Source organism: Cricetulus griseus, chromosome 4 (assembly GCF_003668045.3).
Source record: "Cricetulus griseus strain 17A/GY chromosome 4, alternate assembly CriGri-PICRH-1.0, whole genome shotgun sequence".
In the NCBI taxonomy this organism is placed as follows: Eukaryota; Metazoa; Chordata; class Mammalia; order Rodentia; family Cricetidae; genus Cricetulus; species Cricetulus griseus.
The window spans coordinates 176,568,426-176,593,371 of NC_048597.1; the positions used below are offsets into that span (position 1 = coordinate 176,568,426).

The 24,946-nt window shown below is 41.0% G+C and overlaps 1 protein-coding gene across 6 annotated transcripts; it reads left to right on the top strand.

The window, feature by feature from the left end:
* The first annotated feature begins 314 nt into the window (after nt 1–314).
* Ints14 (integrator complex subunit 14) lies at nt 315–24,780 on the top strand. Of its 6 annotated transcripts, none has more exons than XM_027411347.2 (13): nt 315–413; nt 1,178–1,454; nt 3,796–4,052; nt 5,935–6,042; nt 8,483–8,638; nt 9,651–9,769; nt 10,183–10,325; nt 12,990–13,082; nt 14,516–14,660; nt 16,400–16,533; nt 19,245–19,363; nt 22,046–22,111; nt 23,905–24,780. In XM_027411347.2, the coding sequence occupies exons 3-13, from the start codon at nt 3,831–3,833 to the stop codon at nt 24,154–24,156; spliced, it is 1,557 nt and encodes a 518-aa protein (XP_027267148.1). In that variant the 5' UTR covers nt 315–413; nt 1,178–1,454; nt 3,796–3,830; the 3' UTR covers nt 24,157–24,780. The 6 variants fall into 6 exon arrangements, with proteins under 6 accessions (XP_027267148.1, XP_027267153.1, XP_027267151.1 ...); XM_027411352.2 differs by having other exon boundaries at nt 3,813–4,052; XM_027411350.2 differs by having other exon boundaries at nt 1,237–1,454.
* The last annotated feature ends 166 nt before the right edge of the window (nt 24,781–24,946 follow it).

Genomic DNA, 24,946 nt, shown 5'->3' on the forward strand with positions numbered 1-24,946 from the left:
TTACAGTCTGTAAGAGTAGGAAGAGCATTCTGTCTACTGTGCAGGGGAGGTGCTTGAGAATTCGGAAGAACAAGTAAAGACAGAGAGTGTCAGAGACTGGCTAGGAGGGATCTACTGAGAAAGCGAGGTGGAGGTAAACGGGGGGGGGGGGGGCACACAGAGAATGGGGTAAGAGGAGAGAAGGGCCAGAAACCTGCAAGGCTCAACCTCAGCGGAAATTGGGTTCTGTGGGCAAGAGGCGGGAAAGGCGCGCCTCTTAGCGTCCTGGCCGCGCTACAGCCCCGCTCCCGCGGTCTGGAAGCCCCGCCCAGCTGTCCGCCGGCTCCGGGTTCCCTGTGTGGCGCTGCCCTTAAGTTCCGGTGCGCGGTCGGAAGGTTTAAGCGGAGGGAGGAGAGGCTGGAGATGGGCTCCGGGTAAGTCCGAGAGGCAGCTCGGTGAGGGTTGTGTTTCGTTGTTGGTTAGAGGTCCTGGGGAAGGGTGAAGGAGAAACAGCCGCGGGCGGGCGACGGGCCTTCGCTGCCGCCTGCGCGGGGTAGCAGTCTCTGGGCGCTGGCTCCAGGGCCTGCTCCCGGCCTCCCTTCCGTGTGGCCCGGGTCTTCAGCGCCGCTCTATAAACAGCGGGCTTTCGCGCCGGGCCAGGCCTCCCGTGTTCCCTCTTCCCCTGACAGACTTCCGTCTCTGGCTCCTGAGAGTTCCGTTTCCTCTTTCCCCAACAAATGTTTTGGGCTCGTTTTAAAGGTAAAAGTCCATTCTCCAGTTGCAACCCAAATGAAGGAGGCTGTATTTCAGGCCATTCATTCAGAGAACTCAGAGCGACTCATAGGGAAGTCAGGGTGACAGGAAAACCGAAGTGTGTGCATTTAGAAACTGAAGTGGAATCACGTTTTGGGAGGGAGACTCCTGAGAATCAAATTGCTGTGAACGGGCTAATTATCCCCTTCAAGGAAGAACTATAAATATAGTTGGTGGCTTTTAAAGCAGTCAGATGACGAGGGTGTGTCATCCAGAGTAGACTGTCCAGGAGAAAGAAAACCCTTATCCGAAACTTTGTCTGTAAAATGTTACAGATGGGAAACTTGAAGATCATAGTCAATTCCAAGTGAGAAATACATCGTGTTGTCTCAAAATACTAGGCTACTGGGCAGAGATTTAATTTTTTTTTTTTATTTTTAACTAGGCCCAGACCATTTGAGAGAACCAGCCTTCAGGAACCTTCCGTTCTTTCGTTTATCACAGTGCTTGCAACCTGAGTACAAAATTGGATTGGCACAAGTTGGCCGAGGCTGAGGAATTGCACTTGGGACCTGACAGAAGTGCATCAGACAGGAGAAAGAGTCAGCTTCTCAGGTGTCTTCAGAGAAGGTCACCCATTGCAGTGCTAACAGCAGGTTTCATGGACTGGAAGTGCTTGTTGATACCTGATCCAAGTAAACCATTTCCCATTCTCTTGAGAGGTGAGGGCAGTATTCTCCATGATCTTCAACTTTTAAAAAGCATAAGAAGCCTCCATGCATAAATGTGACCACAAGAGCTGGATAAACTATACCTCAACAAAGTAAAGGAATCACTGGTGCTCTGCTAAAAATTATAATGTATTTTGCTAAGGAATTAATGTTATATGTTGTGATTAGGGGTAGTTCATTAGTTGTGGTCAGATATTTGTTGGGCATCTACTATGTGTCAAGTGTAGCTCTGAGTAGACGTTAGTAAGCCGGTAGCTCATCCATACAGTTCTGAACTCATTTCTTGGAGCTTTTTCTCAGAAAAGATTTTTGTAGCATGAGCTTAGAAAAATGCTAGTATGTAGCAAAACAGTGCAGTAATTTGCTGGGTGGTGAGGCCATGCCATCTCCCAAAGGGTGAATGTGTTTACACACATTGTTTAATGAGGCAGAGAGAGCAGGGGCTAGAGTGGCTGGTGGGTTAAGAGCACTTCTGGAGGACCTGAGTTCAGTTCTCAGCAACCACATTAGGTGGCTCACAACCACCTGTAACTCCAGCTCCAGGGAATTCAACCCCCTCCTCTAGACTCTACTGGCACCTGCTCCTACATCACTTACACTCACACAGATACATACACTAAATAGAAATAAATGAACTTCTCTTTTAATTTTCTTTCAGACTGTCTTAACATTTTGGATGCCTAGGAGAGTCTGAAAAAGTAATTCTTTTCTCTGGATTAACTTTATTGGTATTGGATACATGAGATGTTACAATATTTGAGATGTATCTATGGCCATTATGTGGTAAAAAGGCTTTTCCTGTTTGATCTGAGTCCTTAACCCTTACATATAACATTGTTTCCAAGACCCAGTATGTGCTGATTTTCCAACATCTACTTACAAAAGTAATTCCAGAATGTCACACACTTATAGTTGGGCATCTACCTAACAGGAAGCCACCCTGCTGTTAAATTGGTGAACACTAAATTTTGAAACTGTTGAGTCTGCCTAATTGTGTGTAATATATACAATGTGATTTTTTCTTATTTTAGTCTTTTGAGACAGGATTTCATTTAGCTCAGACTGGGCTCAAACACCTTAGTAGCTAATAATGACCTTAGAATTCTGATCCTCCTCTCTCCACCTCCTGAGGGCTGGGATTATAGGCATGTACAACTGTGGCTTACAATGTAATTTTAAGTTTTTATTGTTTGAGACACAGTCTTACTATATAGCCCTGGCTGTCTTAGAACTCACTATGTAATCCAAACTGGCCTTGAACTCACAAATCTACCTCTCAGGTGCTTAGATTAAAGCCTGGGTTAATGCCACTATGCCTGGCTTACAATGTGATTTTTATGAATTCACATACAGTGTACACATGCATGCAGGCACTCACACACATGTATTATAAACTGCTTTTTTAAAAAGACTCATTCTTTATACATAAATATTTCCTAAATCTGTGTCATTTTTTATAGCTCTGTACCATTTTATTTTGTCTGCACATTAATAGAGGGTCAGCAGTCTCTATCCATATGAGCAAATCTGTGTGTCTGGAAACTTTATTCTTGAGAACAGAGACATTTTATTCATACTGATCTCATTCCACCATCTTAAAGAGCTCTTCCTTTGTTCATTTGCTGTATTTTTACTCTTTTACACAGTTACATGAGGAAATTTTAACTTTCATACAAATTCTTTAATTTTTCTTTTCTTAAAACCAAGGTACCAAGCCACAAGGGAATTAAATACTTGCACTAAATGCTACAGTATTTATGAAGATAGTAGCAAAAAAGAGCAGTCAGTTGTCGGTAGTACATAGCATATGATGGCTAGATGTGTTCTTTAATAAATTAAGGAGTTGATGTAGGAGTATTTATTGTATTAAGTCGTGTAAAACTGAAAAGTGTGGAGTCAGGGACCACCTGAGATTAATTTATTGCTGCATTTAATGTCCTTGATTTATGGCTGCTTAGTGGGTGTGTCTAGGAGAGGCCCTCACAGTGAACTAGTCTTCTTGATCTCCTCCTTTAATTTTTTGGAGCTAACCTCCACATATTTCTAGGAAATTGGTTAAAATTGTATTGAAAAAAAAAAATATATCCTTCCCGTAGCTGGGCGGTGTGGCGCACGCCTTTAATCTCAGCACTCAGGAGGCAGAGGCAGGTGGATCTCTGTGAGTTCAAGACCAGCCTGGTCTACAAGAGCTAGTTCCAGGACAGCCTCCAAAGTCACAGAGAAACCTTGTCTCTTGTCTCAAAGAACAAAAAAAAAAAAAAAAAAAAAAACCAAAGATAGAAAAAGAAACAATATCCTTCCCCAAGATACGCAAGACTATTTGTTTCCACAGCATTTCTCTGGTTGTAGCTGCCTCTCTGTCCCATCATGCCCACTGTGGTGGTAATGGATGTGTCGCTTTCCATGACCCGACCTGTGTCTGTGGAGGGGTCTGAGGAATACCAGCGGAAGCACCTGGCTGCCCATGGCTTGACGATGCTATTTGAACACATGGCTACAAACTACAAGCTTGAATTTACAGCACTGGTGGTTTTCTCATCACTTTGGGAACTGATGGTCCCCTTCACAAGAGATTACAACACCTTACAGGTACAGGAAATCAGTTATTGTAGATACAATTAGCTTTCCTCTGGCAGATCCATGAGATAGAAATGTGCTTTATTTTCCTCTCTTGGTTTACTGGAATTTGAGGATAGTGCTCTGTGTGCTAAAGTTCAGCATCGTATGTCTAAACTTCATCTCTTTCTGCCTTCCCATAAAGCTTAAGGAACTGAAAAGTAGTCCATCCTCGTTTCTTTAAATCATTATTATAAAAATTCAAAATTACATGTATTATATTTACTCTTTGACAAATGACTTTGAGTTACTGATACCAAAATACACTTCTTTGTCTTTTTGTTGTTGTCGTTTGTTTTTTGAGACAGGGTTTCTCTGTGTAGCCTTGGCTGTCCTGAACTCTCTCTGTAGACCAGGCTGGCCTTGAACTCACAGAGATCTGACTGCCTCTGCTTCCTGAGTGCTGGGATTAAAGGTATGTGCCACCACCGCCAGGCCCAAGGTACACTTTTTAGTCCTTGGCCAGTAAACTATTATCTTCAAGACTTTTCTGTTGTATGCTAAATAATTTACGTTCTGACATCTTTAAATCATTAATATTTCCAGAAGTGCTTACCATAGTCAGTATTTGTAGAATTAAACTGAATAGTTTAAATGATAGTTAGGCAAGTTAGGAAGCAGGGATCAATTTAGTTTCAATTGAAAAAAGTAATATGTATGTATGTATGTATGTATGTATGTATGTATGTATATTGAAAGAGGGCTGGAGAAATGGCTAAGCAGTTAAGAGTGCTTAGTAGCACTTACTGATCTTGCAACTCACAACTGTCTGTAACTCTAGTTGCAGGAAATTTGACACCTCTTTTGACCGCTGAGGGCTCCTGCATGTACATGGTGCACATGCATATATACAAACACACAAGATAAATATTTTAAGAATATATATGTAAGGAGAACATTTTTGTTATTTTATTTTATTCTATTTTACTTTTATTTTATTTTACTTCCATTTTATTTTATTCTATTTTACTTATAAATCACTGGATTACTTTGGGGGGATTTGAAAATTTGAAACAGGGTCTTTTGTATAACCCAGGCAGACCTCCAATTCTCAGTCTTCCTCAGCCTCTTGAGTACTGGTATTACAGGTGTGCATCACCTGATTTCTTACAAGTGATTAAGCTTAAGGATTCTGATATTCAGAAGTTCTGAAATTTAGAGAATTGCTATGTATGGAATTGAGAAGTCGTAATTAAGATCTGGAACCCTGAAATCAGGCTGCTTGGATTCAGATGCAGGCTCTGCCACTTCTCATCATGAGAAAATTACTTAATTGTTCTGTACCTTGATTTCCTTGTTTAAAAGAAGTAGTAGCACGATGATCAAAAGTACATAAGTACTGGAAATGGTGTTTTAAGATGTAATTAATAGCTGGGCGGTGGTGGCGCACACCTTTAATCCTAGTACTCAAGAGGCAGAGGCAGGTGAATTGCTGACTTCGAAGCCAGCCTGGTCTACAGAGCGAATTCCAGGACAGCCAGGGCCACACAGAAAAACCTTGTCTCAAAAAAACCAAAACCAAAAAAAATAAAATAAAATGTGGTTAATGTTTGATACAGTTGTCATTTTGTGATGTGTTTTAGTTCTTGTCTTCAGTATTTTCCTTCAAATCCACTTAGACACAGGCTTGGGACTGCCCACTTTCACCTAGTAAGAGGGTGGAATAAAGAAAGCTAATTTAATTATTCTTTACAGCTGAGAAAAATCTGTCTCACTGTTTTTCTTTAAGGAACTTGTGCTTTGGGGCTCTCAGAGGCTTAGTGTACCCTGTGTAGCATATATACTTTGAACAATTTGTGTTTTCCAATAACAAACTACAAAGAACAGTAAGCACTTGTATGTTTTATTCTACAAGGAAGCACTGAGTAACATGGATGATTATGACAAAACCTGCTTGGAGTCTGCATTAGTTGGTGTTTGCAATATTGTCCAGCAAGAATGGGGTGGAGCAATTCCTTGCCAGGTAACGATTCTTTCTCATCACTTTAAGTTAAAAGCATCAACTGCTTTGATTTTCTTTAGCTCTTTTCATCAGCAGATGACATAGCTTCATCATTCTAGAAACTGTACTTTATACCATTGTTATTTGAAAAAGGCTCTGAGTCACCCTAATTCATCACACTAATCTAATCCACATTGTGCTAATGTTCTCATGAAGCAGCGAAATTATGCCTCAAGGAAAGCAAAGTAAATTAACTTTCATAGTAGAGTATAAGAACTGCACTCCCTGGAAAGGGTAATAGTACTTTTGAGTGGTAGAATTGTAAACATCAGTACAATCTAGTCTTTTTCATTACTTCAGTGTAGTATTTATTCAGCAAACTTCTGTCTCAAATCTAAATTGTATGGAAAGAGAATTAATTAGATGTCTGGTGTAAACAGATACTTTGAGAAGTAGTAGCATATTTAAAGGAGAAAGCAAATACTGCTAACAGGAAAATTATAGCAGTCTGCAGTTTTTCTGTGTTTAGGCTTTGCAGATTTCTGCAACACTCACTCAACTCTGTAGTTATAATATGATAGCAGCCATAGCATAATAAGTGAATAAGCATGGATGTGTTGCTTTATTTACAAAACTAGACAATGGTCAGGTTATAGCCTCTGAGTCAGTCTGCCCTAGTATATGATGTATGACTTTCTATTAGAGGGTCAGTTCAAGATTCCTCAGTAATATCAATTGCATAGTTAGTATTTTATTTTTTAATTCACAGTAAATGTGTAAAGCCAGGCACATAGGACACACCTATAATTCTAGTGTTCAGGAAGCTAAGGCTGGAAGATTGCCAATTCAAGACTAGCCCATGCTACCAAGTCAGGCCTTGTCTTAAAAAACAAAACAAGGAGGATTGGAGAGAGATGGTTCAGCAGTTAAGAGCACTATCTGCTCTTCCAGCACACCTGGGTTCAATTCCCAGCAATCCATATGGCTGCTCATAACTATCTGTAACCCCAATCCCAGAGTATCCAAGGGCATGAGGCATACACATGGTACAGATGTACAGACAAAATAACTAAAGTGTGTGTGGGGGGGGGGGGGGTGACTCAATGAATACGAGCATTGCTGCTCAGAGAGGACCCAGATTTGATTCCCAGCACCATCATGGCAGCTCCTAACCATCTGTAACTCTAGTCTCTGGGGATCTGATGCCCTCTTCTGCCTTCCTTGGGCACCAGGTACATACATGATACACAGACATGTGTACAGGCAAAACACTCATACACATAAAATTAAAAAATAATGAAAAATAACTAAAAGTTATTAAAGTTCTTGGCAGTGAAGAGTTGATTGAAAACACATAGAAGAGGATGTACAGGGTGGTAGAACTGCCTGTTCTCTAGATTGTGGGGAAGCTTACATAATTAAATGCAGTGGTCAGAAAATGTACTAAAACTTCTCAAAACAGGTTTGCTGCATGAAAATTATATCCCAAGTCAAACTTTGGGAAAAAAAAATAAGCCGGACAGTGGTGGTGTACCAAGGAGGGGTTCTTGAGGTCCTATCCATAGCTGAGGAGATATTGGCAGTTGATGACTATCAAGGGAAGGAAAGTAATTTTTCCTTGGAGGTGTGGCTCCTCGTAGGTTGCTATGCTCCATGAATAAAGGTAGCACTAATTGTACTCAACAGGTGATTTTATTTATTTATTTATTTATTTTTATATATATTTGAATTACAAACAAGATTGAATTACATGACGATCCCAGTTCCCTTCTCCCTCCCTTCCTCCTCTACCACCCTCCCAACTAAAATCCTACCTGTCATATGTCCTTTCTTCTAATCTACATCTGACTCAAAATTTCTGCTTCCTCATGACCTCTGCATCCTTCCTTTTCTTCCCTTCTCACTCTCGTAGCTTCCTCCCCCCTCTTCCCATGTTCTCAATTTGCTCAGGGGATGGTGACCCTTTCCCTTTCTCCAAGGGACAAAGTTTGTCTCTTTTAGGGTCTCCTTTGTTTACTAGTATCTCTGGCAGTGTGGATTGTAGGATGGTAATCCCTTACTATATATCTAAAATCCACATATGAGTGAGTACATATCATGTTTGTCTTTCTGTATTGGGTTACCTCACTCAGAATGTCAACAGGTGATTTTTAAAATCATAGAGAAGAGAAAAAGGAAATGACATTGAGAATGTTTGGGGGTAGTCTGGGGAGAAATGGAGGAGAGTGAGAGAGTGGATGTGATCAAAATACACTTATATATCTGAACTTCTCAAAGAATAAAAGATACTTTATACATGTATAAAACATAGAATGTTTCTGTCATCCCACAGAGCCTCCCCATGCTTCTTTCTAGCAACAGTAGAGCTGCTTTAAGTGTATACTTTAATCAGAAATAATTTAAAAGGATGCAAACAATAAATATAACATTTAAGGTACACATCTTCTGTCTTTACAAACAGGTTGTTCTGGTGACTGATGGCTGTCTTGGCATTGGCAGAGGGTCACTTCGACATTCCTTAGCTACTCAGAATCAAAGAAGTGAGAGCAACAGATTCCCACTCCCCTTTCCCTTCCCGTCTAAGTTATATGTCATGTGCATGGCAAACTTGGAGGAGGTAATATATTTTACTCAGCTCTTTTTGATTTGATTAAATTTTAGGAATTGATCTCTTAGTTGATACATTTGATGAATGCTATATTATATATACCATAACATCGTCTCCACTAGTTTCAACTGAGACTGGTCATAATTTAAAAAGACTACATGTCAAATGCTCATTGACATTCAGAGGTACCCAACTTGGAAACAGAGCTGGGGTTGTCTTTCTCCTTGCTGGTAGGTTCTGGACAATTCAGGGAGTTTAGGGGGTGTTGGTTATGTCTTTTATCCAGGAATTCTCATATCCATTCCAGCAGAAATGTTGAAAGAGTATATGTGCTTTAATTTTCTGGGTAAAATAATGTTAGTCTCAGACATGTTTTATTAAATGCTAGACTTCTAGTTTTGCCATTTGAGGAAGCTATTTAACTTTTCTCCATTTCATTTTTTTTTCTATTATAAAATATAAATGAGAGGCAAATGGATCTCTGAGTTTGAAGCCAGCCCAGTATTCATAGCAAGTTCCAGGCCAGCCAGGGCTACATAGTGAAACCCTGTCTCAAAAGAGAGAAACGAAACCTATAAAAATGATGGTTTTCAGCTGTCATTGGTGGCACACACCTTTAATCCCAGCACTTGGGAGGCAGAGGCAGGCGGATCTCTGAGTTCGAGGCCAGCCTGGTCTCCAGAGCGAGTGCCAGGATAGGCTGCAAAGCTAAACAGAGAAACCCTGTCTCGAAAAACAAAACAAAACAAAAGATGGTTTTCACCCGTTGAAACAGCTTACTGGAGAGGCTAGCTAGGCTTCTCTGGAGTGTTTTATGATTCTCCTGTCTGAAGTGGTGCTACTGCTATCATTTATTACATTACTTTTTTGTATCTTTGAGTCAAATTTTAGTTATTTTAGTCTTTGTCACTTTCTGTTAAGTCATTTCCTGCTGTTGTCATGATGGTGTTAGCTAGCCTTGGTGTATTGAGTGGTTGGTAATTTGTACCATGTTAAAGGGGTCATCTCTTTTGCTTTGCAGCTTCAGAGCACTGATTCCTTAGAATGCCTTGAACGACTCATAGACTTAAACAACGGTGAAGGGCAAATTTTTACTATTGATGGCCCCTTGTGTTTGAAAAATGTACAGTCTATGTTTGGGTGAGTATATGTGTAAAGCCTTTTCGCCTTCATATTTAATCCAGACTATAGTGTGACAGCCAGGAAGAATATCTGTTTTATTATTGCTGATTGTGTGATTTAATTTTCCTCAGAGGCCAGTTTCTCAGATAAAATTATTAGAAGTAGTAGTGTAAAAGTTCACTAGTTTTTCAATTAGGCATGACTAAGTCTATAATGCCTGCAAAACTGACTTCCTTATAATGGCTCAGCAGTTTCAAGGGTTAAATTGTTTGGGCCTTTCTGAAATTGAAATCTTATTACAGATGTTAGCTTGTATTCTGTGTCACAATTACTCAGGTTTAGTCTTAGAGTCAATGGGAAAGAATAACAAAACCTAAATCTTTAAAGATTTCTTATATATGTGTCATAGCACTGTTCCTATAACATTCTAGAAAGCTGATAGACCTGGCATACACGCCTTTCCATGCTGTTGTCAAGTGTGGCCATCTAACAGCTGACGTACAAGTCTTCCCCAGGCCAGAGCCTTTTGTTACAGATGAAGAAATTGATCCTATCCCCAAAGTCATTAACACAGGTAACTTTTTTGAAACCTCCTTCTTAATTGTCCTGTTATCTTTATCTTACCTGAGAGGTGGCAGGTTATTGTCTTTTATGGTGAGATCTTGAGTTAATCTCCAATCTCTGGTCACTATAACTACATATTACTGGAGTTACAAATAAAGGCCAGATTGACTTAAAATGATAAGGTGTTTCTTTGGTCTAGTGTTATACCAGCTGAGCTATTTTAGACACCTGAGATGATTCTTAGTAAAAATAATGAGATTAATTAGTATCATAACTAAGGTATATGAAGACTTGGCTTCTAGACTTGGCACTATGACTTTTGCTGTGACCCTGGAAGTTGCTTCTTCCAGTCCTTATTGACTAGGTGTGGGGAATGAGCCAGTCAGTCACTAAGCTCTTTGTGCTGATAGACTGAACCATTCCAGCCCTGCTTCTTGTATTACAACTAAAACAAAATGCTCTTGCATCCTACTGCTTTGATTAGTACATGTTTGTTGATGCTATGCTTAGCTGAATTTAATAACCTTGAATTGTGAAAAATGGCAAGCAGGAAAGAGAATTGCCTCCCATTGGTTGGAGGACTTCTTGATGGGGAGTACATGGCAAAGCTCTTAGGGATGGAGATTACCACTGTCAGTCTTGTGTATACCTGGTCTAATATAGTTTGACATTTACTATATATTCAATGGGTAATTGACCAGTCAATAAATGATTAAAAATAAGTGTGTAGTAAATGAATGTTTGTTGTTTGGGGTGTAGAAATTTTAGAATGAAAGCCTGTGAACAGCCTTTTTGCTTTTGTGCCTTTAGCATTTGGCTGTCTGGACCTAAAATACCCATGTGGGTTAATTGTGATAGAGTATATTAAACCACATCTAATGTTTTGTTCCCCCTAAACCAATTAAATTCTACTCCCTTCCTGCCCTTTATTTGAATATTTCTTTTCTTTCCAATATAAACTTTTATTCTTAAGATACTTGTGTAATTTCTACCTAAATTACTAAAGTGTTTGTTGTATGCCCTTTTCTATTCAAGTGAAAGCTGTACTGTTTGATGCCTAAGTAGGGAGGTGCTGACAGCTGGTCTCCAGGGAAGTACATATCCTGGTGTATTAGAAGAGTAGTGATTACTTGGCACGATTTTAAGATTGCTTTTGCTAATATGGCTGTGCTGTAGATAGAAGAAAAATTGAAAATCAACTCAATGAATACTGTTAGAGGTTTCTTCCTTCTATGAAGAATAGTGAGAGTATTTTCTTTATACTTTTTAGGGTTTTCAAAGTTTGGTGTTAATTACTCATATAGTCAAACATTTTATTAAAAATTTAGTTTAGCCGGTGGTGGTGGTGGCCCATGGTTTTTTGGTTGTTGTTGTTGTTTTAATTTATTTATTAGTTCTAGTTAGGGAACAAGCTTGTTTCACATGTAAGTCCCTTCTCCCTCTCCCTCCCCTCACCCTTATCCCTCCTCCCCCACCCCCAACCTACCCCTCACCGCATCCACCCACCACTCCCCGGGCAGGGTCCTCAGCGGGGGCTCTGCAAAGTGGTGGCCCATGTCTTTAATCCTAGCATTGGGAAGCAGAAGCAGGCAGATCTCTTGAGTTTGAGACCAGCCTGGTCTACAGAGTAAGTTTCAGGGCAGCCAGGGCTACAAAAACCCTGTCTTGAAAAACAAAACAAATAAATTCTGTTAACTTTGTTTTTTTAGTTTTGAGACAGGGTCTCACTAAGTAGTTCTGACTGGCCTAGAAGTCACCACATAAACCAGGCCGACCTTTTAAACTCACAGATTTCTGTTTCCTGGGTACTAAGGCTAAAGGCGTATACCACCACAAACGTTTGTTTTAGGTTTTCAGGAAATATTTGGGGCTGTGGTATAACTGCTGTAAAGGGAAGACTCTTTATCACATTGATTTTGTATAGAATAGATTTCTTTCTCAAGGAAATGTTCTTTTGGGGTGTGGATGTGGTATATGTATCCATGCAGGTACATGTACTCATGCAGGCGTATATAGAGGCCAGAGGAAGACATTCGATAGCATTCCCTGCATAATTGCCTTGAAACAGGGTCTCACTAAACTAGAAGCTCCCATTTCATTGGTTCTGTTGGCTGGCCAGCATTCTCCCAGAATCCCTCTGTCAACATCCCCCAATCCTGGCGGTACAGGCACATCAGTTATGCCCTGGGTTTGTTTGTTTTTATTTTAGTTTTGTGGAAGTGCTGGGGATTCTAACTGGAATCTTCATGCTCAGGCACTTATAACCACAAGGCCAATCTCCCCACACCAAAGGAAAGTTCTTAAAGTGATGGCTTTATTTTCCAAAGGCTGAATAAGGGTGTTGTAGGTGCTTAATTTTCCACCCCTTGTGATGCACTACCCTTGATTATACAGAGGAATTTGACCTTTAAGCTTTTGCCCTGGTTAAGGTCCTAGACTCAAAAAATAAAGTTTACCTAGTTTTGTTTTAAAACTTGAATTCATTAAATAAAAGAGTCATTATTGCTTGAGCTACTTAAAATGGAAATTATTCATGATCCTCAAAAGTTTAAAAGTTTTCCAAGGTTTCATATTTGAAATCTTTGCCTTAAAACAGTGTTTATAGACTCTAACACATAGACAACAGTGTAGTTGCCCTCTTGTGAGTAATTCTGTGTTGATTCCTCCCTTACAGATTTGGAAATAGTGGGCTTTATTGATATAGCTGATATTTCCAGCCCTCCAGTTTTGTCCAGGCATTTGGTCTTGCCCATAGCACTTAACAAAGGTGAGTTTTCCTCTCATACCTTTGGTTCACATGAAACATCATGTTCTCTAAAGCCATTCTTCAGTGTTAGATGATAAGCTGGCCCATTGTACAGAATTTAAAGGAAAAGAAATGAACTAGATAACTTGCTGCCTTACACTAGAAACTTTTGACAGATTACATTGCACACTGGTTTGTGGACTCATGGTGAAGGGCCTCTTTAGAAGTGACAGACAGCTCTGGGATCCCTATCCAGGGCTTTCCTAATAGGAACTGGGAGAGAAGGGGGAAAGAACAGACCTGCTTTTTTCTGCTACTGCCAACTGTGTCAGAAATACAATACGAATGTTATTGAATGTGTCATGACTCCCATTGTGAGGCTTCATTGCAGATTGTGCCTCACTAAGAACTGTAAAGTCATGTCCCCAAATTCAGCATCCCTCTGAAATATGCCAACCCTGAGTTTTTTGAAATGTTCATTTTCTGTGTTCTTATATTTACCAGTTTTCTTCAAGAAATATATGTAGCAAGTCAAATTTCCACCTCCTGAATCGTATGTTCTCAATATGAACTCATAGTGTAGTTGATAAAGTACTTGCCTTGCAAGCATGGAGATCTGAATTCAGTCTCCTATGTAAAAAAGCTGAGTAGGTACAAATGTGCAGGTCAGCTACCCTGGGGAAGGTCAGTCTCAATAAATAAACAAACAAATCAATAATGTTTTAAAGAGAAAAATCCAGATAGGGTGGCAAAAGCTTCTAATTCCAATGCTAAGGAGGCAAGAGACAGGAGGAGCTCTGAGGTTCATTGCCAGCCTCCATAGCCTGGTTGGTGAGCTCCAAGCAAATTAAAACCTGCTCAGAGTGGTTGCATTTCTGAAAATCACACGTAACACTATCCTCTGGCCTCTACACATTGCACATATGCACACGCATCTGCATACATGGGTATGTACATGTGTATTTTTTTAAAAGAAAAAACATAAGTAGTGTCTTGTTTTTAAGACAGGGTTTCTCTATGTGACAACCCTGACTGTCCTAGAACTCATTTTGTAGACCAGGCTGGTCCCAAATTTACAGAGATTTGCCTGTCTCTGCCTCCCAAGTGCTGGGATTAGAGGTATGCACCACCACACCTGGCCGAAGTAGTGTCTTTTTAAAGTGAATTTACAGAGTTTGTATAGCCATCATCACCATCCATTTCTGAACCTTCCAGTCATCCACCAAAGAGACCCTATTAATCATAGATCCTGATACCCCTTTTCTCTGTAGGTTGCCTGTTCTGTATGTTTCATATACATGGGATTAGTATATTATTTGAAAAGTTTTTATATGGACATTTATTGGAAAACTGTGGTTTTCTAACTTGTTATTCCTTTACATTTCCATGTATTTTTCCCTTCAAGTCAAGAGTTTAGAGTTTTGTAGCTAATCTGTCGCTCCCCTGTTTTACAGAAGGTGATGAGGTGGGTACTGGCATCACTGATGACAATGAAGATGAAAACTCAGCCAATCAAATTGCTGGCAAAATACCCAACTTCTGTGTACTGCTCCATGGTAGCCTGAAAGTAGAAGGAATGGTGGCAATTGTACAACTAGGGTAGGAAGATTTCATTTGTATTTGGTTGACTCAAAGGGAACTACAAGGTAAAATGTTTCACAGACATTAATGAAAGAAATGGAAGATCTTGGTCACCTTTTCCTCTCCTGGTCATACCCTTCCTCTCTGTTACCTTCTCCTTTATCATCCAGAAAAGTGTGGACAACCCTTGCAATTACATTGGTTTTATGATATATACTTTCTCTGTTTTCCTCTTAATTTTTTTATTCAGATAAATCCTGTCTGGCTTGCCTGGGTTTTGGTTATAGGAGTCTGTTAACTTACTTTAATACCTCAGGACTCAGGTTCCTCATCTATAAAATGGGAAGATAGAACTAAATGGGGAGGAAGATACTGCTAACATTGAGTATTTGCCATGTCCCAGGCATTCCTCCTGTTAATGAATGTCATCCTAATACTTTGTGGGTTGAGGAGACAGGAAATTGCTCAAGGTCACAAAGATAAAAAACTGAAGAACCAGAGTTCTTAACCTGCATGCTTAATCCAGAACTCATGCAGACACTCTGTTGAATTCTTTCTCTATAAGGAAAGAACTAGCTTTCATATTCTCTGTAGTCATGAAATGTGCACAGCTTTCTGCTTCCCTTCCTGTATCACCTATTGTTGGAAAAGAGGAGGTAGCCTTCTGGCCCTGGAGTGACAAAAACAAAAGATAAAAAGGTTAAGAATAATCACAGGAAGCATGTCTCTATCTCTGCTTGAGTGAAAATTCCAAAAAGAAGAATACGGATATTTTCTTTCTTAGATTTATTTTTAATTGTGTATGTGTGCATGTGTGTGTGAATAGCTGAGTGTAAGTGCCCATGGAGGCCAGAGACTGAAACTGGAGTTACAGGGGTTGTGAGCTACCAAACATGGGTGCTCAGAACCAAACCCTGGTCCTCAGCTAGTACAACAGGTGCCCTTAATAGCTACCTGATCTATTTCTTAGCACCCAAGCTACTGTTGATCCTGAATATGAGAATCACCTAGGGCCCTTTCAGAGCTGGAGGCCAGAGTATTTCCTAACTGTGTTGGAAATGTTGCCTTTGGTGTCACTGCTGTGACTTCAGGAGGTAGCTGGAAGGACCTGTATAGGCCTCAGCTTTTACTCCTCTGCACCTAGACTACTATTCCCTGTGCTTTCCAAGTTTTTTCTTTTTAAACTGCTTTCAAAGTACACAGTTTTGTCTGACTAATATGTATCTCAGGGAATTGCAAATACTATGTGCATTTTGGGGGTTTAAGATTTGGCTTTGGTGCCGAGCATTGGTGGTGCACACCTTTGATCCCAGCACTCAGGAGGCAGAGGCAGGTCAATCTCTTTGAGTTTGAGGCTAGCCTCGTCTACAGAGCGAGTTCCAGGACAGCCAGAGCTACAGAGAAACTCTGTCTCAAAAAACAAACAAAAAGATTTGGCTTTGGTAAGAGTAATATGCCTGACTTAAAAACTTAAATCTGGGGCTAGAGAGATGGCTCAGTGGGTAAGAGCACTAACTGCTCTTCCAGAGGACCAGGGTTCAATTCCCAGCACCCACATGGCAGCTCACAACTGTCTGGAACTTCAGTTTTAGGGGACCCAACACTCTCACAGACATATATTCAAGCAAAACACCAATGCATGTAAAAAACAAAACAAAAAACCTTAACTTTGTGTCTCCAGAAAAGGAGAACCTAGATTTCTTTAACTTGACAGTCCTAGGCTTGACATTTTGCTCTTCCATCTTCTCTCCAACTAGTCCTGAATGGCATGGAATGCTCTACTCACAAGCTGACAGCAAGAAGAAATCAAACCTCATGATGTCTCTCTTTGAGCCTGGCCCAGAACCTCTCCCGTGGCTGGGGAAAATGGCACAGTTGGGTCCCATTTCAGGTATAATCCAGACCAAATGCTATTTCTTTGACTTGTTGTCTCTGCTGTTCTGAATGTCTTTGTGTGTTGTTGGAATGCCTGAGCTCTCGGATGCTGGATGCATACATAGAGGACCTCAAAATGTTTGAGGCTTGCAACCCCCCCCTTTCTCAGCTCAAACAAATGTTTATGTTGACTAAAGTATCTTCATTTATATTTATGTTGACTATTTTATATTGAACATAATATATATTTATATTGACAGTATTTATATTGATAAGCAGTTTTGTTAGCTGCTCAGAGTGGAAAACTCCATGCTTTTCCTTTGTACAATCAATCACTCTTAGACTGTGGAGTCCTTTTCCTTCTGGAAACACTTTTGCTTTGACTTCAGAGGTGTTGCTAATGATTTTTGTCTGGCTTTTCTCTGACAGCTTTTCTACTTCTTGTCACCTTGTCTTCCTCTTGCCTCGGTTTCCAAAATGTCCTTTGTTTTCTTCTGTTGTTTGTGCTCTTTCTTGGTTCTTTCTTCAGCTATAGTGTGTTCAGACTCCCAGATCTGCCCCTTAAGTCTCAACTGGTGTCCCTCATATTTGCATGCTATATTTCCAGTTCTTGGCTGCAGTGTCAGCATCAAGCTCAGTTTATGTACAGAGACTATTGTCTCCTACTTCCCATTACGTACACTGTTGCTCCTTCTGATTTTGCTGTTCCTTTTGTTTGAAGCCTTTGTCCTCAGCCTCCCAACTCTGTACTTACCCTTGACCCTGTTGATTCCATTTCCATGTCATAGACATCTATCTGTTCTGTGCCATGTGGGTAAAAGAGATAGCTGGAGTTTTCAAAGTCTGTTGGGAAGTGGACTCTATAATAGAGAGCATGAGGTCAGGTCAGCTGTTTGTGACTCGGGAGATCTTCATGGGGCAGAAGCACACTGGCTGAGGTTTTTAAGATAAAGAAAGAAGGGGCTGTTAAATGCCTGTTGGAAGGGAAGAAGCTGTAGCACTTTGAGCACCACAGAAGGAGCAGATGGTAGGTTAGAGATTGGCTGTGGCTAGAGCCGCATAGGCCTTCTCTGAAATGACTATTGTACAGATAAATAGTTATTCTGTGTATTCCTTCTCTAGGCACAATATGTGTTATATAGCACAGTATGTGGTACATATAGAGATCTTGCTGTGGGTGATGAATAAATAGGGGCAGGAGAGCACTCTGTGCAAGGCAGGCAATGGTCATGAATGAGGACAGGGAGTTGGAAATAAGGATGTTGAGTTGGACAGGACTAGGAGGCCTTGGCCTGACTTACAGGGTTTTATATATTGATAAGTATTAATGGAAATGCATGTGAAAAGTTGGAGCAGTGCTTTTGGTAGAGTGAAGAGAGTTGATGGAGATATTCTGATCCAGTATTAGGTTGTTGGTTAGTTGGCTGGTTGGTTTGAGGTTGAGTCCGCTCAGCCCAGACTAGCCTTCAGCTCACAGCAGTCCTACTTTAGTCTCCTGAGTGCTATGTTAGCAGGTGTGAGTCACCTCACCTGCAAGGTATTTTGATTAATGACCAAATATGTGGGGAGATGACAAGTCTTATTCCATGTTGGTTGATAAACCTGGGAGGCCTGTTCTTTTCAGAAGGGAAACAGAGAAGGAGTGGATCTAGAAGAGAGGGGAGATGGGGCAGGGGATGGAGGGGTGATGGGAGGAGAGGAGAGAGGGGAAACTGTGGTTGAGATGTAATATAGGAGAAAATTTTAAAAAGAATTTGGAGTTCAGCTGGGCATGGTAGCCCACACCTTTAATCCTAGCACTGGTGGGGGGTAGGGTAGAAACAGGCAGATCACTGAATTCAAGGTCAGCCTGATCTTTGGAGCAAGTTTGGGGACAGCCAGGGCTCCACAGAGAAACCTTGCCTTGGAGTGGGGAGGGATTGGGCTCAGTTTGACAAACTGGTCTAATTTGAGCTTTCAGCATGAGTATTTGGACAAATACTTAAGCTTCCAGAACTGGTAGGAAAGATTTCCTGCTCTGTCCAGCCCAAACCATGGTAACAAAAAGGCAAAGGAAACATCTAGATATTAAGTGTGTTTTGTAGATTTGTGGCATTTCCATTGACTCGGGAAGCAGAACCAAATTCTCAAATCCCATTGATCTGCATACTACAAAACTGCAGTGGCTTTAAGGAATTTGGCTGTCAAAAATATCTTTGTGTGTGTTAGTGTTTTGAAACAAGGTCTTACACCACAACTCGGGCTTTTTTCCTGCCTCAACTATATGTTGTGTGACTCCATAGCCACTAGTCACATGAGACTACTTAAATTTAAAATTAAAAGCACATACCTTTAATCCCAGCACTGGGGAGGCAGAGTCAGGTGGATCTCTGTGTTCAAGACCACCCTGATCTACAGAGTGAGTTAGAACTGCATATGTGATGTAACTTTAAAGTAAATTTTCCCAGTGTGTGTACTTGTTTTGCCCTCTTTCGCTTTTATGTATAAAGCTAATGTGAAGTTAATTTCTTTAAGGACATTAAGCTGGCTTTCACTTAGCCAGGTCGCTGTTAATAGTCTATTCTCCTAGTTCAGTGACTTACCTATTGAGAACAGGTTCTCCAACATAACTGAAGTTAATGTTGAATTACTTGAATAATGATGGAGTGATTCAAAAAGCTAATTGCCTAAATGGAAATGTAATTGTGTTTGCCAGATGTCATTTTCAAAATTGTCTTTTTCTTTAAGATGCTAAAGAAAACCCTTATGGGGAGGATGACAACAAGAGCCCATTCCCCCTGCAGCCCAAAAACAAACGCAGTTATGCCCAGAATGTGACTGTCTGGATCAAACCCAGTGGCCTGCAGGTAATGACAGTGCTTACATTGATTGCTCTCTGCTGGGGGCAGCAGGGGCGTTTGATTTTCCTCTCCTTCGATACTATGTAATTCATTTAGGTGTTTGATTTTCCTCTCCTTTGATACTATGTAATTCATTTACTTCTAATGACTGTCCTTATTTCCCAAAAGGATATGAGATGGATTACAGTGAGACACATATATAACAAAATCACTTTTTTACAAAGTTAAGAGCAATAACAAAACCAGAGAAAGAATGGAAACATTTGTGCCTGGAACCAGAGGCAAAATTGTAATTGTATTTGAGGACTTTGGTTCTGGACTTCCTGCTACCATGGTCAAAAAAGTGGTAAATGGCTTGTGTGGTTTTTCTTGTCTAATAACAGGAAGCATGGCAACATTTCCAGAGAAGTGTATTTTCCCAGCACTGGATTTTACTTTTATTTGTTTTGTATTCTGTATTTTTTCAACAGTCTCATACAGTCCAGGCTGGCCCAAACTCACTATATAGTCTAGGCTGGCCTTGAACAGATAATCCTCCTGCATCACTTCCTCAGTGCTGGGATTACAGACATAAGCCATCATACCTAATTTGCCAGCACTGGGTTTTTAAAAATTATGTTTTGAGAATTTTGTGTATCAGTATAATGTATTTTGATCACTTCCACCCCTTTCCCTTCCAACTCCTCCCAGAACCTCCCCAACAAATCCCCTTTCTAAATTCATTTTTTTTTTTAATTTTTTAAAAAACAACCTACCAGATCCAATTGGTGCTCACATCACACATGGGTGTAGAGTCATGTAGCAAAGCATGAGTAACCTACCAGGGCCATGCCCTTAAGAAAACTGATTCTCCCTCTCCAGATAGTGAGCAACTGCTAATACATCTTCAGTTAAGGGTGCGGCCTCTGGGGCCGTCACTGGATTTTAGTTTAAAAGTCTTCACATGCTAAGGCAGTGGGGTTTTTCTTGGGGTGCGGGGTGAGACAGGATCTTACTCCTCATAGCCTTAGCTGTCCTGAACTGGCTATGGAAACTAGGCTGGCCTTAAACTCATAAAGATATCCCAGCCTCTGCCTCCTGAGTGCTGGGATCAAAGGCCTTTACTACCACATCTAGCTGTTATGTTTTAAATGAAGCAGAGCTAGGGTTTAACAATTTTAGTGTAGACTTGAGAGTTACAAGAAAGGGGTGTGCATAGAGGAAAGACAGGCCTAAACTTGAGTGTGGGCTTCTCTAAGAGTTACAAAATGTCAGATAGATCCAAGTGTGGTTGGGACTTCTCAAGGGAAAGTTACCTACAGCAGTGTTCAAAAAGGCCTAAATCTTTTGGTTATTTCTTCTATACCTGCAGTAAAATACAAATGGGATGATGTGTGTGTGTTTGTGTGTGTGTGTGTTCAGTTTATAAACAGAAAAAGGTTGTTTGGGCTCATGGGTTTGGGACATCATCATGGCAGAAATTGATGGAGGAGCAAAATTGCTTGTGGCCAAGAGGCAAAACAGACCAGAGAAAGGCCAGGGGTCCCTCAGTTTCCTTAATGATTGTGCCCTCCCAGGGGGCTCTAGCCATATTACATTATAATTCACAAGTCAGTTCCATAGGGAGGTTTTTTGTTTTGTTTTGGTTTTTCTTGGAGGTTTTTTTGTTTGTTGTTTTTTCGAGACAGGGTTTCTCTGTGGCTTTGGAGCCTGTCCCGGAACTTGCTCTGTAGACCAGGCTGGCCTTGAACTCCCAGAGATCCGCCTGCCTCTACCTGCCTGGATTAAAGATGTGAGCCACCGATGCCCAGCTCCATAGGGAGTTATAATGACTATCTAGGAATGCTGCATTCAGGCAAGGCACTGAGGACTTTTCTCCTCCCACTGACATGGTCACTTATTTCTATTTGTAACAGTCAGTTAGGAAACCCCCTTTTCCTTTGGGCACCCTTTTCTCTTGTTAAAGTTACTCTAGCCTTAGTGAACTGAGAAGAGGCATTCAGGCTGACAAGGAGCTTCTGTTGGTTGGCTGCATTGGCTCCTGCCTTGAGTAAGTGGGCTGTGGCCTCTTCTCTGTGTTCGTTCCTTGTCTATCCCTGACCCCAGCCAAGCACTTCCTGCTCAGGAGACTCCGAACTTTGACTGAATTGCTCTATTTTAGCCCTGGATTTTTGTTTGTTAGTTCATTTGTTTTCTTGTTTTAGTAAAATACACATTAAATTTACCATTTCAACCATTTAAAAATGCATAAGTTCAGCAGTGTTTATATTGTTAGGTGATCATTGGCATCACCTAGTTCTAGACAAGAAGCCTGTGTACTTAACCACTGAGCCATCTCTCCAGTCCCATCTTGAGCTGATTTTTTTCTTTTTTTTTAATGTCCTGTGAGCTAAGAGTCCAACTTCATTTTTTTGCACTCATTCAGTTATCTCAACAGCAGTTATTCTTTCCCACCAGTGGTCTAACCACAGATATGTGGGTGTACTGGGTCTATTTCTATGAGGATTGATTTAATACCATCAAGCCTTTTAAAGGAGGAAGGTGTTTTTGCCATTGTTGAGCAGAATACTAACATCATCTCAGAAGGAATATTCATGTTGACATTAAGTCTTCTTATTTCCATGTCTCTAAATACTTAAAGCTACTGGGGTGATTTTTTTTCTTCAAAGTCACAGAATTCTAATGTTGAATTATTTTTATGCCTCATAGACAGATGTACAGAAGATCTTAAGAAATGCAAGGAAGCTCCCTGAAAAAACACAGACATTCTATAAGGTGAGACTGTCAGAACTATAGTAGAAAAGGGGGTACGAATGTGCACCACAAAGTTTCAGTGAGGTACTACTGCATCAGTTTTCGAATCTGTGAAATCAGAAGTGGCTGATCTGTGCCTCCCTCACAATCCAGTTGAAGTGCTTAAATGGCCCAGTCCTGTGCAGTAGAAGGCTGCTGTGAGTGGCTCAGGCAAGCAGCTTGAAGGAACCTGTGGATCATGTCCTTACCACTGCTTGGTGGATATTAGGGCTAACCCAAGCAAGCATCACATGTGATTCTTATGAACTTTCCCAGAATATTCTTATTGCTCAACAGACACCTCCAAGGAATGACCAACCAACACCGTGTTAGAAAATGGATGTGCTTTGTAATCATTCCTAGCTAATCCAGAGCCCCACTGCAGGAGGGACTAAAGTGACAAGGAGTGGGGACATTTAGACTCACAGGGTCTCTAGATAGCTTGCTGTGTAGATCAGGCTGACCTGTAACTCACAGAGATCTAGCCAGATTCATTTACCCCTTGTCCTTTTGGAGCCTGGCTAAACTAGATTAAGAGCAATGTGAAATGGGCCCTAGCCTGTTAATTTTAAAATACAGTATATAGGGGCTGGAGAGATGGTTCAGAAGTTAAACAGCACTTTCTATTCTAGAGGACCTAGGTTCAACTCCCAGTAGCTCATTACCATTTGTAACTCTGGTTACAGAGGATCTGACACCCTCTGAGCCACCAGGCATGTAACCAAAACACCTATACACATTAAAAATGTAAATAAAGCCAAGCATGGTGGTGCATGCCTTTAATTCCAACACTCAGGAGGCAGAGGCAAGTGGATCTCTGTGAGTTCTACAAAGTGGTCTACAAAGTGAGTTCCAGGACAGCCAGGGCTGTTACACAGAGAAACCCTGTCTCAAAAAACCAAAACCAAATAAATAAATATAAAGTGTGACATGTAGCCTTAGATGAACATCTCTTCTGGAGAACAAACCTACCTTGTCTGGGTATCATCTTACTACCTGTATCACTATTGTCTTTAAACACTTTTACTAGCAATCTGGGGACATTGGACAAAATACAGTTTTAATCAGAGTTCAAACAGAAAGCTTCTCAGCCAGCCAGACCCCCAAAAGCTGTAATCCACGTAGGCCCTTGACCTCTGTGCTCAGCTGCAGCCCATCTCTAGTTTGTATACATGCCGACTGGTGTTCTGTTCAAAAAGGCATGTTTTCATATCAAGGTAATCATTCATTTTCCCAGATACAGTATAACCAGGACCATGTCTGAGAACTAGCTGCTTCAGTTCCTCAAGTAGATGAGGAAGGGAGGGTCTCCTCCCTGTGTAAACAAGGCCTCTGAGACCAGAGCAGCTATCCAGCTTGCCCACAACATGCCCTACTGGTCAATGGAGTGCTTTGTGTTTCTCTGGGTCTGTCCTCTGCAATTGTGTTCACTGTCACATTCCCAAGACCACATCAGAGAGGTACCAGGCTTTGAGGCAGAGGCTAGGAACAAGCCTTTTTCATGCCTGATTAACAAACTGAAACTAGTCCCCAGAGTCAGCATGAACGCTGTATGCAAGGTGCTTTCTCTGTTTGGCATAACTGCGCATAACTGTGATCAGCTTGCTGACTTTCTAACTGCTGAGCACACTGCAGACACTACTTGTCAGTTACGCATCACACTGTTGTCCCTCGTTCTTGTGTAGAGAAATGCTTCTTACGTTGAGGGTCAAAAAGAACGGACTTTAAGCAGAGTGCTTGGAAATTGTATGAAGAGAACTGTCCATCTGTTTCAGGAGCTGAACAGGTTACGAAAAGCTGCCTTAGCCTTTGGTTTCCTGGACCTGCTTAAAGGAGTGGCGGACATGCTCGAGAGGGAGTGCACCCTGCTGCCTGACACAGCCCACCCAGATGCCGCATTCCAGCTCACCCATGCTGCCCAGCAGCTCAAGCTGGCCAGCACTGGCACCTCTGAGTATGCTGCCTATGACCACAACATCACACCCCTGCATACAGACTTCTCAGGGAGCAGCACTGAACGAATGTGACGATGACCTCTGGAGCTTTCCTTCTCTGTTTATTTTGTCTGAAAATGGTTTAGAGTTAAAAACTTTCCCACTCATTCAGCTCCAGATAGCCACCCAAGGACCTTGTGCTGTCTCAGAAACAGCATTGCCAATTTGAATGTCTCTACTTCAGTCTGAGAAAGATCAGAATGGTGGTTGTCTGGGACTTTAACATTAGCTGTATGGGCTCAGTCATTATGTCCAGAAACAGCTTTTGTTCCATGTTGAGCACAGCTCCTGAGAAGCTTGGACAGATGAGGACAGAACTCCACTGTCATACTCAGGAAGCCTGCCCAGCAAGGGCCTTCCCGAATCCAGAAAGCAGCTTTTTTACAGGTTTATGTCAATTATAAATTAAGGACATTCTTAAACTACTGTGCTTAGGATGAGAAATCAGCATCTTGAACTTGCCTAAGTACAAACCTGACACTGAGTTTCAAATTTTTTCTTAGAACTTGTTAAAATACAGTGGCAATGCTCAGGTGCTTCTGCTGTATCTTGAGGTACAAATTTTTAGACAGTAACTACATCTGTGTAAAACCACTCCTGTTCATGTTTTTAAATGAAAATTAAATGATTTTTCTATAAAATGATTTCATTTAGGAACATATGTTGTTTTGCTCTATCTTAGCCCTTGAATATAATTCAGCTTCCAAAATGTCAAGATTCCCAATTCTTGACATTTCTTGGGTTCCATATTAACTTCCTAGTTTCTGTCGGCAATTAGGATTTACACCTTAGCCAGGTTCTGGCCAGTGGTTCTGAGGGAGCA

Bases quoted from the DNA above. Each gene is read 5' to 3' on its own strand.
- Ints14 (XM_027411347.2), top strand. From the start codon at position 3,831: ATGCCCACTGTGGTGGTAATGGATGTGTCGCTTTCCATGACCCGACCT. The intron at 16,534-19,244 runs GTATAATCCAGA...TTTTTCTTTAAG, and splicing joins ACAGTTGGGTCCCATTTCAG to ATGCTAAAGAAAACCCTTAT. The intron at 19,364-22,045 runs GTAATGACAGTG...TATGCCTCATAG, and splicing joins TCAAACCCAGTGGCCTGCAG to ACAGATGTACAGAAGATCTT.